This window comes from Lycorma delicatula, chromosome 12 (genome assembly GCF_047948215.1).
Source record: "Lycorma delicatula isolate Av1 chromosome 12, ASM4794821v1, whole genome shotgun sequence".
In the NCBI taxonomy this organism is placed as follows: Eukaryota; Metazoa; Arthropoda; class Insecta; order Hemiptera; family Fulgoridae; genus Lycorma; species Lycorma delicatula.
In genome coordinates, this window is record NC_134466.1 from 59,393,583 (window position 1) to 59,413,698 (window position 20,116).

At 28.0% G+C, this 20,116-nt stretch overlaps 1 protein-coding gene across 9 annotated transcripts in view; it reads left to right on the forward strand.

Moving 5' to 3' along the window:
• Nucleotides 1-19,290, forward strand: part of LOC142333192 (uncharacterized) — a 34,173-nt gene extending 14,883 nt beyond the window's left edge. For 5 of the 9 annotated variants that reach the window (XM_075380164.1, XM_075380163.1, XM_075380160.1 and 2 more), the window contains 5 exons: nt 9,252-9,413; nt 11,023-11,163; nt 13,149-13,321; nt 14,762-14,982; nt 18,238-19,290. In XM_075380164.1, coding sequence (XP_075236279.1) covers nt 9,291-9,413; nt 11,023-11,163; nt 13,149-13,202 — 318 coding nt within the window. In that variant the 5' untranslated portion in view covers nt 9,252-9,290 and the 3' untranslated portion in view covers nt 13,203-13,321; nt 14,762-14,982; nt 18,238-19,290. The other 4 variants (XM_075380162.1, XM_075380158.1, XM_075380157.1 and 1 more) reach the window with 4 other exon arrangements.
• Nucleotides 19,291-20,116: the final 826 nt, after the last annotated feature.

The window sequence follows — 20,116 nt, forward strand, 5'->3', positions numbered from 1 at the left end:
CTTTTTTACTCAGACCTCTTGCGATGTCCTCAAAAATCTTCTTTACCTCCTCTTCCTCAAGCTTCTCTAAATTCCACTGATTCATCTGACAACTTTTCTTCAGGTTTTTAAAACCCATTCTACATTTCATTATCACTTAATTATGGCCGCTGTCAATGGTCTGCCCTTGGATATGCTTTGCAGTCGACAAGTTGATTTCTAAATCTTTGTTTAGACATGGTATAATGTATCTGACACCTTGCAGTATCACCTGGCTTTTTCCATGTATACCATGCATACTCCTTCTATTAGGATTTTTAACTGGGTGTTGGCAATTACTAAAATATACTTCGCCTAAAACTCAATAAGTTGGACCCCTTTTTCATTACTTTTGCCCAACCATATTCACCCATAACATTTTTCCTTACCATTTTCGATGCTTGCATTTCAATCTCCTATCATTAAATTTTCATTCCATTTTATGTGTTTAATTGCTTCAACAATTTCTTCGTATACACACTACCTCATCATCATCATGTGTACTTGTAGGCATGTAGACGTTAACAATCTTTGTTGGCTTAGTTTTTGATTTTATCCTTATTACAATGATTTTATTGCTAAGCTTTCTGAAATACTCTACTCTCTTCCATGTCTTCTTGTTCATTACAAAACCTACTCCTTCCAACTCTTTATTTGATGCTAAGTTAATTATTCTAAAATCACATGACCAAAAGTTGTTTTCCTCTTCCTACAAACATCGCTAATTCCTACTACATCTACATTTAACCTATTCATTTCCCTCTTTAAATTTTCTAACCTACCAACCTTTTTTAAACTTCAAAGATTCCATGCTCTGACTCGTAGAATGTTATTTTTAATTTTCTCCTTCCTTAGTAGTCCCCACCTGGAGATCCGAACGGGTGACTAGTTTACCTCCAGAATATTTTACCAAGGAAGAAGTGAAGAAAGAAAAAGAAGATGATTTGGAATGAGAAAGTGTTGGTAAGGGAAAAAAAGAAACATCAGACAAAGAAATTTTAATTGCAGCTTATGGACCAATCAGACTAGAATGAATTTAAAAAAAAAAACTTTTCATTTCAGTTAAGAAATAAAGGTTATAATAATTGTTCCTTTGTTAAAAGGTTTCCTAGCCAAACAATCTAAGTTGAGAAAATTATTTTGATAGTTTCAAAATAAACATGTTTTTTTAATAAAAATGTAAAAATTGATGTAGGCTATTCTGTTTTCATTGCTATAATATGAGAAATCCAGTTATTTGTATAATGGAACGGGAGAAACATTAAGTATTTATGCAAGAATAGGATAAAATATAATGTAATTAAATATTTATGTCAGAAGTTATAGTATTTTATACTTAAAGCAGTTAAATTAGAATGTATTTATATTCCAAATTTTAGGAGAAGGTTCAGGTTTACCAGACTGGTTTTGTTTCCAGCCTTTAGCAAAGAAAACAAGAGTACCTAAACATTATCACAGGGAACTTACTGCAATTTAGGAAAGATTTAATGGTAAGTTAAGACCACAGATTCTTTATTAGAAGTTGATTGGGGCTAGAACATATTCTAAAGGGGGATTTAGAGCATATTTATGTTACAGTAATGTGTCCCAGGGAAGGCTTTAAGTCATAGATTGAGGCCATAGCCCCCTTGGGAGTTAATATATTAAAGAAACAAAAATTAATCCTTTTAATGCACTATATTTCTGTCACTATGACAGCCGAAATATAATAAAGTAGTCCAACTTTATTCTTTAATGAATATCTGTAAAATATTTCATTTTTCCACAATTATGAGGATAACAAATGTATCGGGAGACCAGGCTAATTAGGGAGGTAATGTAACTTCCTGGTTAGATGAGCAGAGCGAGCACTGACCAGCTAATATATATAACATTGATAAATGTTATAATAAATGACTAAGTTGTTCTACAGGTTTGTAGTAACTAATGTAGTCTGTTGCTACAGATTGCATTAATTAAAATGATCTCATAATGAAAACCTATCAGTAAAAGAATAATAAACAGTTAATTTTTAATTTTTACTAAAAATTTGATGTAAATAAAATAATTTTTTTTTTCTGTAATAAATTCAATAATAAAATCCAAATTGATAACACAAACTACCAGTTTAAAATTATCAAAGGATATTCCAAGATAATATTCTAAACTGTGATTGTGGATAGAAAAAAAAAATTAAAATGTATGTATATTAAAAAAGATAATAAATTCGTATGTGTAAATAACGTATTATAAATACAGTTTTTTTATTAGGTTTTTGATTAGTTTCAGAATAATATTATTTATTTTAACAATTATATTTATTATTATAAACTAAATTAGCCCCTTAATTTACCTTTCTAGAATTTCAGGAAGTCATTCCGTGGAGGAACTGAAATCCGGGTAAAATCTGCTGTTAGCCATAACTCGCTAAATGTTTTCGAGCCTATGTTTGTATGAACTGTTTTTCCTATTTTTAGCTATAGAATCAGCTCCTGAGAGATTGTCATATAGTTTTGAATCTCTACAGAGATTCAAAACTATTCGACAATCCCCCAAAACACAGTAAATAGTAAATTTTCACAGGATCCTGTGAAAATACTGTTACATGTATTTTAATAAAAATTAAGTTGCAATTTTATAGTCATCAAAAAATTACTACAACTTTTTTCAAAAAAATCTTCAAAGAAGAGCTTTTTCCTTGTACTATTTTGTGTGTGTGCGCGCACATGTGTGTGTGTGTGCACATTAGTGCATTTTAAAGCGTATGTTCATTGAACTCACGTTTAAGAGTCCATTAGTTAAATATTAGTTTAAGGTAAGCTAAGCATCGGCTAAGTGTGTAAAATGATATGTGTTGAAATTGATATTGTATCGTACATCTATATTTTGTTACAGTTATGGATACAGTATACAGTGAATTATTATTTGTATTTGTACAGTGTATTTTGTTTTATTTGATACAGTTAAGTATTTTTTTTTTTTTGTTAGTGTTTTTGATGCTGCTCAAACATGTAAGTGGTTTCTTTCTAGATAAAGGAGACTAATATTTGGTTGCAAAAGATTCTGTATTATTGACTTAAAATCTTTCTGAAAAATAATAAAGAGTTAAAGAAGTCATATATATTTAACAATAAATTTTTATAAAATAAATTTAATTATAAATAAAATATATTTATATAAATTTCACATGTTCTTCATTACCAATGAATCAAGATGATTCTGAATATTATTTTATTTATGTACATAAGAAGAAAACAGATATTTATTGATAGGAAGATATGATATTTTTTTCCAATATACTATTGTAAAATTATTATGACTGACTTTGTAACTGATATTATATTTGTTATATTAGAAAATAAAAAAAATATATTTTCAAAAACGTGCTTTTCTATATCTAAAATCATACTAAAAAGTAAAAAAATAATATTTTCAAAAGTAAACTACTACTAAAAAATCAACTTGAGCAAATTAAATAATTCAATTCAATTCGGGGAAAAAAATTGATTCCAACAATGGATTACCTAGTAAACATAAATAGAAGAAATTTTATTTTCAACAACATAAAGTGTATAAAGTTCTCTATTTTCTCAAGACCACAATGAAAAGCATATGGGGTGCGATCTCAGTTCTTTTTTGCTCTTTAACTTTAGTTCAGCCAAAGAAATGTACATTGAAGCTTTCATTTCCATTTTGCTTGAAAACCTTTGTCATATTTAAGGAATGCTTTTCAAAAATATATTTTATTATTGTTTGCTGGGTAATTCATTGTTTGTATCATTTTTTTCCTCGAATTGAATTGAATTATTTCATATGCCAAACTTAATTTTCTTCGGTAGTCCTTTACTTTTGAAAATATTTTTATTTACTTTTTATTACGATAATAAATATAGAAAAGCATGTTTTTAAAAATGTATTTTTTTCTTTTTTGTCACAGTAAATTTCTATTATCCACTTAAATAGCAACTAATTAATCATATTGCACTAAAAACTGCACTCTAAAATTGGCACTGGTCTTGTGAATGTAGAAATGTAAAATGTGTAGGTATTGTATAAACATAAATACATTATGGTGTCATTAAACTGCGAATGTCACTAGTGTTTGGTTTTTTAAAAACATTTGATTTTAAAATTTAATTTAATTTTTTTTATCTAATTATTTAATTACATTTAAATTTTACATATTATTTAATTACAATGATTTTAGTATAATTTAGTATAACTGTTGTAGAAGCTATCTATATTAAATACAAGGAACTGTTAGGTATATAATCTTTGAAAAAAGTTAATATTATTAACATTTTAAAATATACAAAACTGTGAAAGCATGGAACAAAGGTGAGTTAATGAAAAGCATTTAATAGATTTAAAGTAACGTATTGACAGTTATAATTTAAATGGATTTTAATCGTAAAATTAAGAATAAAAATCAATACAAATATATTCTTTTCAAAGGGTTACGTCAAAAATAGTGAAATGTTCCTTAAAATAGGGAAGTGTTGGGTGGATTTGTATCAACTTTTTCTTTATCATAAGATTTTTAATAAACCTTGATAAGGTATTTTACGATAAAAAACTTAGTCACTGTTAAATTGATACGTAATTATGCAACTTAAAGATGAGAGATTTATTAGATATTTTATAATTAAATAAATTTTTATTCTATTTTAATTTTAATATAAAATAAAAGTATAATAAATAGAATTAATAAATAAAACTTATTCATATTCACACATTCATACCTGAAACAAAAGAATTCTAAAAATAATTACAAAATACAGAATTACAGTTAATGCTACGCAGTGCGGTAAGTACTAGCAGAAGATGTAAAAGCAAAAAAGTATAATTTTTATTTATCTATAACTGAACATTTACTGAAGCAGTACAAGTAAAAACTGCTTTTATTTTACTTTACCCTAAATATGTTAAACTTTGTTTACTGTGCCTGGCTAATGAAAAAAATTGTAAAAAATAATTTAAAGGGATTATTATATTATAAACCAATGAAGAAAAAGAATGAGTTTGACACAATATTAAAATTTGTTTTTGGTACAACATTGTTTTAGTTTCAGTATATTTAAAGAAAGCCTGTAGGAATATAGAGAATTTAGCATAAAATTACTCTTTCTTTACATTAGTGCAATCTTAATGTTAGATAAGAAATAGTATAAAATATTGGTACTTAAGTACATTTAAAAACTAGAATTTTATTTCTAGTTTATTTTTTTTAAAAATTCTGATAATATAAGATTTTTTTTTACACTAAATTATGCAATGTGTATTTATTACTTTGTGACTTGTGAAAGAAGCATGTAACTGCTGGCAATCTCAGCATCTATTAATACTGTTAGAAAAGCATACATTGATTTTGTAGTTTTAGAGGAAAATTTGCAATGTAGACAAGTATGAAATGTGTTCTTTATTCCATGTTTAAGTATAGTATCCTTTCTCTGCAATCCTTTTTACCCAAGTAGGATAACTATCTGTTCTGGGCTTAATAATAAATTATTTGGATCAGAGGTATCTTCCCTTTGAATTACTTGTTCTCTTTCTCCAATTCACCCTTTCTTTTTTTTAGTTACTGTTTACTTTGATAAGTGCTTTGGAAATTATGCTGACTCCACCCTGGCCTCATCTATGTTACCGTTTTGTTCCTTCTGTAGAGTTACCTTGGCAATCGATTCTTTATTGGAAGATAACTTTCTGCCTTGGGAGTGCCTGAGGAATTTTTTTTCTGTCCTGAAGTTGTAAATTGGTAGTTGACATGCTTATTAGGTAGAAATGTGCCTCTTATTTCTAGAATCTAATCTAAAGCTCACTCTATAGGGTTCTGGACATAGTGAGTCTGGAAGGATATATATATATCCTTCCAGACTCACTATAGCACTGTAGGTGCTACATATATATATATATATAGCACCTACAGTAAAGATTAACTGTACAGATTGTACAGTTAATCTGAGTTTGATCTGTAAAGATTAATGCTACATATATATATATATGTAGCACCTACATATATATATATATATATATATATGTAGGTGCTACAATATACAGGGAAATGATTCCCAAAGGAAGCAGCTATTTTAGCCCTTTCTTGATGGAACCTACTACCTGATCAATAAAAATTGTATCTTAGGTTTTATTACATTTTGAATAATTACAGGGATTCAGCAGAAAAGATGTGAAATCATATATTTCTTCAAATTAGAGTGTAGAATGTGTAAAGACATTGATTAAGCATTCTGTTTAACCATAATGTTGGTAAAAATAAATCTAATCAGGGGAAAACATTAATTAATACTTGATTTTATTAGATGATTGGTCATTAACTGTTATGTGTAATTTCTAAATTTTTACCAGAATTAAAGTGCTTTTTTTATCAGCTGAAAGTATGTTCATTTTGGGTTATGTTTAGTAAGATTTTTTGCCTGCTTTTGTATTTGTTATGGCCTGGTGAGGTTTTATTGTATTAGTTTTTTTATATTAAAAATAAGATATCTCCTTTTATAATATATGATATTATAGCTTATATGATATTTTACTGGATGATTGTGCCTTAAACGGATGAGAAAAACACACAGCATTTGTTTAAATGATAGGTGGCTTCACATCTGATAATGATTTATACAAAGACTATGTCTTCAAGATTATAATACAATTTGACTTAACTTGTTCCATTTACAGTCTGATAAATTATTGTATCTATGTCATACCATCTGGCTACAAGTGCATTATTTGTGTTCTTGTCTGACAACTAATTACTCTTTTTCCCATGACCAGATTGTATTTTGTTTTTCATTTATTCTTTCATTTTTGATTTGCTGACTACATTTATATTGCGATATAACATAATATGAAATTGAGAGAAAAATGTTAGTCTTAGAAGTTGAAAGCCACCCAGACTAATGAAGTACATTCGGAAAGTTAATGTGCACTGGAATTGTGGTAGTATTAACATGAAACTTTCTTAATTATTATGAGGGTAAGTCAAAAAGTAAAGGGAAATTTTGATTTCCTTTCCACTCATTTGTATGGCAGCAATGGTTGTTCTGCTATAACTCATAATCTCTATCTGCTGTTCATTGAAAGTAATGTTTCTTTGTTAGCTATTTGTGATTGTGTATAAAATTTTGTTTAAAGTGAGTGCTCCTTTGTCTGATTGCACCAAGGAAGAAATGCGAGCAGTGATACGTTTCCTCAGTTGAGAAAGGGTGAAATTAGCAGAGATTATTTGTTGAATGCAGCAGTAATATGGAGAGAGTTGTTTGAGTGGAAGCAAGATGTACAAATGGATTGATCGCTTTAAAAATGGTAGGATTTCTCTCGTGATGAACAGCGGCAAGATAGGCCTTCCACTTCACTAATGACAATGTTGAAGTCGTTAAACAAATAATTCTCGGTAATTGATGAATTACAGTCGATGACACTACTAGAGAGTTGAATATAAGCCATGGCTCAGCATTTTCAATCATCCACGTTTCTTTAAACTTTTGAAAAGTCTGTGCTCGCTGAGTTCCACATCAATTGACCAGAATCCAGAAAGAAGCTTTCGAAACATTATGAAGATGAAGGAACTCATTTCCTAATGAAAATTATATAACACTGAGACAAGAATATTGGGGAAATTCAGAAAACTGGAAATATTGACAAAGAATTGAATTCATCAGTGTCTGAAGAATGGTGTTTCAGCCTTCACTGAGTAAGCCTTCTACCAGTTCCTGAAGTTCAAGGAAAAGAATGAAATATTTGAGAACCATTCCGAATCCGAAGTGGTACGTTTTGTAAAGAACAACAAATTTAATTCTATAGGTGACAAAAATTCGTAAAAATAATTTATGTTATGTTTAGTTTTGAAAATGACACAAGTAGTTCACTAGAAAAAAAAACTGATATTATAGATACAGATGTTGATTACTGTATAAATCTACTTACACCATGGATATCAGCAGAATTTCGTAACCTATGCTGTCATATTCATTAATACTTTTTCACTCTATTATCCCAGAAGTGTCAAATCATCCACACTTCTCTTGTTTATCCACTTCACTGATGTTGCCAGCAGAATGTGAAAAATCTTACATTTTTCAACATTTGAAATGAGTTTGAATTTTTATTGTTTATTTTACTATTTTGACATTTATGATTGAAAATCTTTTAAATTGTATTTAACATATAGTAACAGACATTTTTCTTATACTCCTATGCAGTCCCATATAATAGTGTTCATACCATGAACTTCAGAAAGTAGATGATGAAATCAGTTGACATTCTGTGGTAACCAAACAATTTATCCAGATATTGTCTCAGATTTTCATGAAGAATTGCAAACCGTTCATTGATATTTATGTTTAACTGGATGTATCTACCTCTTTTTCTTACTTTTAGATGCTTCTTTATGAACATCTATGTTCAAGTATCACTGACAAAGCAGCTATAAAATTAAAATTCAATTTCACCATGTATAAATAATAGTACTTGTTATTACGGTTAGTAAATTAAAAGACCTGTCTGCAGTACATACTAACCGGTTTAGAATATCATAATTGGAGCCAGATTGCTGTATTTTTTTGTACAGTTTGCTTACGGTATATAGAGCTGGTGTGTACAATATATTTTTCATTGTTTATTTTAATGCAGAATCATCCAGTAAATTGTTATATGCAGAGCTATAGCCTCATACTTATTTTATTAATTTATGTCTAAGATTTAAGAAAAATTGGATTGAGTTTAGATTTTAACGACCCAACTCAAAGCAATTTTATGAAAAATTTTTTTTAATTTGATCTGTAAACCATATAACTTTTCACTAAAAGATCTTTCATTGCAAAGAAATGATTGAAAAAATAATTTGACGTGTGATATGATAGTTAATTAAAATTTTTTGACGTGTGATATGATAGTTAATTTTGCTTGCCAGTGGACCAAGTTTAAATCTTACCTTTTATGGAAAACAGTGTTGCACAGTTAAAATGTGCAGTGTGTTGCTACTTCCTATGTACTACATCGTTTGTTATATACCTTCAAGTTATTTTTATTATCGACTCGATACCACTTTAGCGATAAACTGATGAAATTTGTATGAACAAATAACGGTGGTTTTTCATTGTGAAAAATGTTGTTTCTTGTGGTAATTTTATCATATAAGATGTTCTAAATATTATGAAACCATTTGTTTATAAAATTTATCAACTCGCTCGATTCCCAAACATTATAAAATTATTATTTTGATTTTGTTCTTTATTTTTATTTAGTTGGGAAGAACACCTGTAGAAGATTCAACAAAAGCTGGTATGGTTCTATTAAAAACATCAAAACGGATTATTAAATTACCTCATGGTTCATTAAATACAGCTGATTCTGCAACAGAAGTTACCGGTCTACCCCCAGTTGAAGTTTATGAATCAATACGTAATGTAGTGTTTTTTAATCAAATTAATTAAAATTTTACATTTATTATAAATTATATGTTGTGCGTTTTATAATATTACTAAGGTGCAATTTTTAGGGTTAATTTATTCATCTGCAGCTAAGTCAGACACATTTAAAAACTTCTTATTGTCATCTATGTTAATAACATAAGGAACTATCAAGGCAGTATATATTTTTCTCACTGCCACTCTGAATATTTGGCTCAAACTAAAGTTGAATCATTTTCTTGAGTTCTGCAACCACAAATTGCCACAGGCAAAAGGAATGTCTTTTTTGCATTTTATCTCGGAATATTAACTGTAGCATTTTCATCACTACATAACTTATGCTTTGTTGTGGCAAAATTCTTCTTCCATTTATTATTATATTAGTTCTTTATTAATTGCTCTCGTTCATCTATGATACTTTGAAAATTCTTTGGTAGACCCATTTTTAACAAATTTCTTAAGTATTCATTACAAAAGAAAAAGTTCTTTGAAGAATTTATCTCTTACGAAATACTTTATCATAAAGTCGTGTTTTACAAATGTTTAAATTCTGTTATTTTTTGGCCGATGAACATTAATTTATCTAAATTATGATACAATTTGGTTTGAGTTTGCTTTGTAATTGAAGTTGTAATTAAACTTTACAGTTTTTTTATTGTAAAAAAAGAAAAGATTTTATTAGTTCATGTAAATAATTTACAATATTTGAATCTTTTCCATTTATTTCCATTTTCTATTAGTGAAAAGATAAACTCACTATAAAACTTCTTATAGTCTAAACTCACTTTTAGTTAGAAATCATAGGATGATATAAAAGTTCAATAATGAAATTATTATTATTATTATTATTGTCATTATACTGGTTTACTACTTTTTAATTTTTTTTTAATCTAATTTATAACTTTTACTTTTTAAGATTTATTTTAATCTTAGATTTTTATTATGTTTAATTATTTGCATGATAATTAATCTACATTAAGATATTACATTAGCAATTTTATATATATCTGAGGAGGGATGAATTGTCAACATAACATTTTAGGAGGATCATTCAAATATAAACCAGAATTTGCTTACAGAGCTTTACTGATATTAGATAGAATTACAAATAAATTACCTTCTCTTTCTTCAGTTTCCTTCAACGGAAATAAATTTTCTCCACGGATAAGTAGCTTCCTCATCCTGTCATCAAAAAACAAGGTGGCTATCCTAATAACCACTTGTACTAAGGAAGAAGGAGGTAGTTGCGAATTGATTGCTGGCATCATTTGTTGCAATATGCAATCCTGATGTCATCCGACAAGTGGCAGTAGTTTGCTGCATTTATAGTCCTTTGTTCATGCAGGAAATCAATCAGCAGCACATTTTTTGAGTCTCAAAATACAGTTACCAGAATTTTTCCAGCTGACAAGCTGGAAAAATCTTCTTGATTCTTCTTCCCCCAATCTTGGCCTTTACTGGCTTGGCTTGACTTCTCTTGGCTTTGGATATATATATTTTGTTGTTTCATCAGGCGTTTTATTCTTTATTTTAATGTTATATGTGCACATAAAGTTATATACTTGATATTTTTTTGGTTTTATTTATAATTTTGTTTCATTTTCAGGGAGAGGGGAATGGAGTAACAGATTTTTCTTATTATGATGGATCTATCTGCAATTGTAAACCACTTTACGGATTAAAAACTTTTCATTATGCTCTACAATACTTTAATGGGCTTTATGATTCAGAAGGATTACTAAACAAGGTATAATGTTAATGTTTGTTTTGTAAATTGTAATAATTTTTTATTATAAAAGTACTTTTAATCTAAAAAGTAAATAGAAACATCAAATATTTCAATAATAAAACAAAATATATAAAATCAAAGTGGAAAATACAAATGACTTATAGCATTTATAAAAATAATTAATCATTCCAAAAAGTAATTTTCCCAAAATATTGGGATTTATAAAAGTGGAAAGCCAAAACTTTTAAATGTAGTAAAATATTTGACAATGTTTAATAAATAGAAAATTAAGTAGAAATATTATAGAATATTAACAGTACTGAAAATATATTAACAATATTGCATTAAAGAGTTTAAAAAATGTTATGAATTTTGTCATAATATTACACATTTTAAAACTTTCATATAAATGTTGCTAGATAGCATTAGTTAGAAAAACTAATATCGGAAGAAAAATGTTTTCCTAGACCTATTACTATTGAGTATTTTTTTTTTTTTTTTATTCTGTGAACATTGTGGTGAACATAGATATTGATAACAAGGGTGTTGGTAATGAATTACTGGTTCAGAATCTGAAAACAGTGTAGATGATAGTGATAAGTAATTCATTATGAATGGAATTCCAAAATTGTACCAAATTTAATGATACAAAATATGGTCCAATCTTTTTTTTTTATTCAAATTGTCAAAAAATGTATTCATACTTACGTACTTCTTACTTATAAAAGCATATCTTCTGCTGATGAACTTTATATTGTATGAATTGAAAAAGAAAATTTTTAAATTTAATTTTAAGGTAGAAAATTGTTTTAAACTACAATTACTACTTTCTAACAAAGCTCTGAAATATACTTTAAAAAAACCCAACAATTGGGAAAAGTGATATATTTAAATGATGGCACATTGGCACTAAAAGTGCTTAGACATAGTTCAAACTTTGATTGTTTGCTATACTAAATAATTATCTTATTGTGTAAAAAGATAAGATTTTTGGATCATGATTAGTACAGTTAAAAATGTTAAATTTTACAGTATGTCCTAGAAGTCTCTCTACCCCTAGACAAATATACGCTGTAGATTTAGTGTATATTTTGAACATGTATTTATATTTATAATTACAAATTATTTATTCATTTGATCTATTATGCACCTTATATTGAATGCACAGAATGTTGAAGATATGCATCTTCAACATTCTGTAAAGCGTATCTGTAGTTGTAGTTTGAAAGGCTTCTAACACGCTGTTATGCAGTTTTCATTTGGTGCATATCGATGTTGAGATATATAGAGCTTGATTATTCCCCATGATGGAAATTATTCATTTAGGAAATCGTGAATTCAAAGAGCAAAATGAGCTGGACCCCTATCTAGATATATTTAAATATACTTCATGATCATTTTTCTTGAAGATGAGGTAGTATTTATTAACCATCTTGTAGACATTTACATGTAAAAAACAACTTTTATATATTTTTCAAAACTATGTTTTCCAAAGTGTCTATAATGTTATCCTGGCCTATATCATGACATATGATGGATTCCTTTGTGACTTGCACACAAAATGAGAATTCTTCTTAGCTTAGTAAACCATATTCCTGGCTCATGAACTGCAAAAATTCGCACATTCATTGTGAGGGACACCATGTTTTAAAATTGTGGTAATAAAGCAAAACTAACTAATAATAAAAATAATTATAAAATAATAATAAAATAAATAAAATAATTTAAAATTTTTTGATAATTTATAAAAATTTATCAAAATGGTGTCATATTCAAGTTTTTTCTAATACAATTATGCCTTGTTGACAACAGTGTATTAAGTTATAAATAGATTTAGTTGAAGACTGCTCATTCAAATCCTAAATGCTGACATGTGCTTGCATTTGCATCTTCTTTCATTCACTATTGAGCAATGATCTCGTTGAGTGAGTGGATGAGGCAATTTGATAAAATCGTCGGTTCACAATTTCTGTATTGAGTAATTCTTTTCCTGAAATTTCAAGGTCAGCTCTCTACACCATTGTGAGAGACTTCAGTACCGCAAACTGTGTGTGTAGAAACATGGCTGAAAACACAGGTGGCTCCGTTCTATGATGAGGGTATTGGAAAGTTGGTACCATGCTACGACAAATGTCTAAATCGGAGTGGCGACTATGTAGAGAAATAACGTAACTATGTAAGTACTTGTTACAAATAACAAATTTTTTATTTTCACTGTGGTTTTAATTTCGTGACAGATCGGACCTTGAAAAAAAAATAACCCTCGTAGTATGTAACTCAATCGTATTGAGTTTCAGGATAGAGAAGTCTCATTCACATTTCATGGTTTTAAAACATTCCTACTTTAAAAAAAAAAAAATCATGTCCAACAGAACATGAAGGATTAATCTTATAGTTAAAACTTTTTAATAAAATTATTTCAACTTATTAAAATAAAACTTAAATTATTTCAATATATTCTTCCAAGATCCATTATTATTCTGATGTTCCTGATAAAAATGTTGATTACTTTAATCTGATCAGGGCAGATCTATTCATATCATAAATTCCCTTTGTCAGTTAGACAAAAAGAAAGTAACAGCATTGTGTTCAGAATCGAATATTTAAAACATGTTATAATGAAAGCATGATTCATTTTTTTCTGATAAGCTGAATATTTTTTAAAAATTTATGAAGAGATTTGTGTTTAATCTTTTATTTTTACCGATAAAAAATGTGTTAGATTTTTTTTTATATCAGATTTATTATTCAAATTTACTTTCCTTTTTGGTACTTACGGATTAACGCCACCGCAGCTACAGCTTTATTTAAAAACAAAGTAGTCAATCGGATTTCGGTGGAAAATGGGCCGATATAGAGTTTAACATAGATTCAAAACAGTCTCTTTATTTACTTTATAAATATAATTTAACCAAACTTAACCTACACTCACTTCGCTCGCTAACCTGACTAATTAACACCGTAATTTTTTGAGTATTTATTTAATAAATTCAGTAATTATTGCAATTATTTATTATTTAAATAACAAATACTCAAAACATTACGATGTTAATTAGTCAAGATTAGCGAGCGTAGGTTAAGTTTGGTTAAATTATATTTACAAAATAAATAAATAAAATAACCATTTCTTAAAATTAATAGACCCAATAAAATAAATACTCAATTTTAAATAAAACTGTAGCTGCAGTGGCATTAATATGTAAGTACCTCCTTTTTTTATTTGGCTTTCTTACTTTTTATTAACCTCTTTAATAAAAGTACTCTTTTTTTTGGTCTTTAATAATACCAGTTATTTTTTTTACATTACATAATGTGCTAGTTTTGGGAATACTTTACCTTCGTGTTAGTAAAAAGTATGTATATTGATGAGTGCTTCTTTGCACCTCTGTGCAAAGTTTTTTTTTTTTTTTAACAGATTAACATTTTGTAAGATTTTGTAACATATTAATAAATAATTATTAACGTACAGCTTACTGTGTCTTATGTGAGTTAAATATAATGTAAACAGTTACTCTGACTTATTTGAATGTTTTTAATTAATGTTAAATCAGTTAAGTACAATCATGTAACCCTTTAATTGTATAATCAATTTATAAAATTTTGACAATATTTTTAGGTCGACCTTGTCCTGAAATGATTGATATATTAGCTGGATTAAGCTGGACTTCACATCCACACATTATTAGTATGTCTTCTACAGAACAATCGATACAACATTATTCTGTCGTTTCAGTCAGTCAAAACAGCAATCAAGATCCTGAGTCAAGATTAATGAGTATCATTGATGAATTATGTAATCAACAAGGTACTCAGCCGTATATAGATATCAAATTTTTGGTGTGTATTTTATTTTTTAAATAATTTTTAATAATGTATTTTTGAATACATTATATATATATTTTTTTATATATATTAGTGCTAGTCCTTATATCAGAGTTTACATGGGAGCTATGTGTTGTGCACTCTACCACTTCACATGTGCTACATTGCAGCTTATTAAACATTGTACTTGTTATCAAGGTATTTGTAGCACCAAATAACATATATTATTAAATTTTAAATTTATATTAATTCCTTGTAGTAAACTATCCTTCTAAAATTAGAATTTTGGAATGTAGGACAAACATAACTTTTACTAGTAGTACGCAATTCATATTCTACAGTAGGTGTTGACTGTGCTAGTAGCAGTTACATTACACCTCTTAAAATTGTTCTGTGTGCTCTATCTGTGTACAGTTCTTACAGAAAAAATGGTTAATTTTAGTAATTTTACTACTAGATAGTGGTAAAAATTGTATGTAAACTTTATTAAGGATTGTAATCAATATAATTAGGTTAATGAAAATACCTATTACAATTTTATAACAGACCATTATAAAAAAAAATCATGTTGCAATAAAATCCTTACTATCCATATTAAATACGGTTGATATTAATTTGGATAATGAAAGCCTGGATAATCATTAGATTACGTGAAATACCTTATAGTAAAAGTCATATATGAGAGGTATTGTAATTACGAGGGACGTTCAATAATTAACGAGACAAATTGATGCAGAGAAAAAGAGATTCATTCAGTGACAATGAAACTTTTTGAGGGTTAAGTTGCCAACCTTGGGAACTCATATCAGGTTTTCAATCACAATTATTTAAAGATAACCACTTCTGTTGATTTCAGAATGTCAGGTCTGCTTGAAACGTGTATGCCAGAAAAGCAACATTCAGTGATAAAATTTTTGCTATCAGAAAGTGTGTAACTGGTGTAAATTTACTGAAGAAGTTGAAACAGTGTGGTAAAAAGTGTTTAAACTGCAGTAATATGTGTAAGTAGATGGAACAGTTTAATTCAGGCAGAACAAGTGTGATTGACCTCCATCGTTCTGAAAGACCAGTTGAAGTTTCAACTACTGTACTGCAGAATCGCATAAATGATCTTATTTGCAAAGACAGGTGTACCTGGAACAAAAAGTGAGACCTGTGATATAGCAAAAACAATAGGGAGCTTTCTCAAAAAGTGTGATGATTCTCTTGCATGACAATACACGCTCCACATTGCTTAGAGAATGGAAGAAATGCTAAAGAAGTTTGTTTGGGAGGTGATGTTACGTCTTCCTTACAGTCCAGACTTTGCCCTGTCTGATTTTCATTTGTTCATCTCACTCAAGACTTTTTATGTGGCAAGAAGTTGAACAACGAAAATCAGTACACGAGTGGTTCAAACAGCAAGGTTTGAACTTCTACGCTGCAGGAATCAAAAAGCTCACAGAACAGTGGGACAGTGTCTAAATGTTGATGGAGAGCAGTTTGAAAAGAAGTGTAAGTTTCATTGTCATTGAATAAATTGTTTTTTTCTTGACGTCAATTTGTGTCTTTAATTATTGAACGTCCCTCGTGTGTTCCATATATATACCAATTTATGATGATGCAGAATGGATTTATTTCTACTTTTCTTTTTAAAATTATATAATTGAACTTTGCAGTTTTATAAAAATGTTGCACTTTTAAGAGATTAAACATGGAAACATAAGTTTTAATTGACATAAACTTTTGTAAATATTTTAGGTAGATAAAACAGCGCTTAGTTTAAAAGGCATTAAATTGCTTAAAGAAAAAGATGGTAATTTTTTTTGCTTTAGTTTATTAAATCATTTGGGAGCTGCACAGTTGCTTAAATGAATAATGGCCATTGAATTTATCAGAGTAGTATTTATTTAATTGGCATTCTAACGAAGCCAACATATTTTCTTATGATTTCTTCATCGCATTCAGTATCCTGCTTCACTTGAAGTCTCAATCTCATCAGTACCTAGAATTTACATCACTGTTGTCCACTGCATAACAGTTGTTAATTGTATAAACATTTCCAGTGGTTTTTACGAGCCTGTAAGAAAATAATATTCTATCGTATCTTTGTTACATTGGTAAATTATTAATTATTTCAGACAATATTTTTTCCCAGGCTCTGTGGGTAATTGATTTGTTTACTTCTAGGACATTGTATCTCTTTAATTTACATGGTTTTATTAAAACTTTGATTATCTTTTCTTTTAATGAATTCCATCATTAATGCTTTTTTTCTATAGTTATGTTTAATTGTTTTAGGTATCCTCATCTATGGATTGCAAGTGAAATATATCCAATTAACAATAATAAACTTTTAAGTGTGGGAAATAGTAAAATGTTAAACTTTATCGATCATCTGGCGAATTTGTAGTGATTAAAATGAGCTTTTGTTGTATTATATAATAATAGTAATGATTGTTGTATATAATAATTAATTTCATTAACTTGCGTTTTGCAAAAATAGACATTAAGTAATTGTAAATAAAAAATAATTATAAATCTGGTTGCTAATTTAGAATGGGAATAATTTAGAATTTAGAATAATTTATTGAAATATTTAGAATTTTAATCTTCTTAAAATTCTAAGAAGATTATGACAACTGTAAGAAAGGAAGACTTACTTATAATCTGTAAAAGAATCAGTAATAATTATAAGAGTAGAAATTAAAGAGTGAAAAGAAGAACTTGGATTCAGAAAGGAGTGAGAGAAGGATGTACTCTGTCTCAATTGATTTTCAATTTTTATATAGAAGAGGTGAAGGCAAAAGTTGTGAGAGACATAATAATTATCAAATAAAAAGATGAGGTGTGTAAGATTTGCTGATAAAAACATCATCGATTTATTATTAAAAGAGAAATTAAAATAAATAAAACTAAAAAAATTTAATGAAACTGAACAGAAATATGGATATTGAGTCATTAAATATAAAGATGGTTAACGCAATATATCAGAAGTTGCAGAATTTGTTTATTTATGTTGTAAAGTTATAAAAAGAATGAGCAAAGTAAGTCAGACTTCAAAAGCAATTTGGAACAAGCAAGGAAGGCTTTTTTTAACTCAAAAGAGTTAATATCAAATCAATTCCTTTAAGTAAGGCAGAGACACTACCACTTTGCCAGTTTTGTCAGCAATATTATTAAAATTAAAAAAAATACTGTTTTTTATAATTTAATGAAAGATGGCTATAATGTGTTTTTTTTGTAAATTTTTAATAAGATTTTTGACTAATTATTTATTTTATTTTATAGGGTAGTGATGATGAATTAACATCACAAACTGGGGAAGTAATTGCATTCACTTGTGGCCATCGATATGATGGTAATACTGCTTTAGAGAAAGCTGCATTAGGTGCAGCGCATGCATTAAATCAAATCATACGATGTTTCAACAAACTCAACTTGTACGACATTTTGCATGTCCAACATGTATTCTTGGTTGTATTGAATCAGAATTAATATAAATCATAATTATATTAAATCATTTTTTATCGCAACATTTAATTATAGTAATAAAAATAATTATAATAATCACTAATTAATGTAATTTAATGATTATAAATTTAAAAGAATGATTATTGTTTTATTAAAAAAAGGAAAGTATTTTGTATTTTTTTTAAGAACATTAAATTAAAATAGTATGATGCTATAAATAATGCTACAATTTATTTAAACTTTTTTAACAGTCTGCTTCTGTGCATGTTTGTGGATGTAGCCTCCCCACTGTGACCACAAATTATGGTCTTGAAAGTATTTCTTATTAGACTTTTTGTTATCTATTATAATATGTTGTTATCTTGTTTTAGGCTTTTAGAAAATATAGGCCTGGCATTAAAGCAAAATGAGGATGTATTGGTATTTTTAAAACATTGTTATAGTTTGTGTTGGTTTATTTTAAAAAGCAGGATTATTGTTTTTTTATCACTTATTTTTTCTTGTTTAATAGGATTAATGAGTTTTTTAATACTTCAGCAGAAATCATTTATGATTTTTATGACAAGAACTACTGTTTTTGTGTAGTATAATTAGACTATTGGACCGCTTGATTACAACTTAATTTGTAATTGTTTTTACTTAAGATTTACTTGTTTTATTGGGTAGATTTGTTTGATATAAGGTCATGCCTTTTTTTCACCCACTGTAATAACACCTGGCTTAGAATATAATATTTCTAGGAATCAAAGGTCACTTCATGTAGTTAGTTATTTTTAAAATATTAAAAAATCCATAAAGTGAAACATTGTGTTTATTCAAATTAAAACAATATTAACTTGTATATTATTAAATTATATTTTACAAAATAAAATGCGCTCATTGAAGGAGAAAAAGTTTTTAGTTGTTGTAATTCAAACATAAATTCATTATAAGATAGATTTTTAATTTTTCAAATATTAGCTGTACAAAATAATCACTTTGGAAACAAGAGTTTTTACATTTTTGTGCTTAGAAATAAAATTTTTGTATTATTACCAAGGCCTATATACTTCGGCCGTTTATTATCGGCAACTGGACATAGCTATGTAAATCGTGAAATTACCCCCTCCAAAACAAGGAGTACACATGCATTTTCAGCGAGGACAAAAACTCAGTCAACTACAGAAGAGATGGTACAGTCATAGTCAGAATTATTGAAAAGAGCTTCTCCAGTTGCATGATATTTAGGGAGCATATTTACAATTTGATGTAAATAGAATACATTTATGTTATAAAATACACAATATATAAACACAATTACATGGAAATTCACATCTCACTTTTTTGGTGACTGTACACACACACTGAAGTTGACAGCACGAACTCAGTTATGGAATGAATAGCACATGTGCTACTATTGCTTACTTCTAACAAATGCCTTAAAGCAAACTGTCCGTTGTCTCGCGTCGGGTGTCTGTCTAAAATTGGGTTGCCAAAATTGAACAGCCGAAGTACGAAGTATAGTTACAATTTAAATAAACATACACCTATATATATATATATTTAGTCTGTATATATTTAGAAAAAAAATAATGGTGAAATCAAGAAAATATGATGTGACAAGCACAGATTTCATGCAATAAAATGTAAGGTACTTACGTATTAACGCCACTGCAGCTACAGCTGCTGTTTAGGTTATGTTGACTTTGTGTACTGA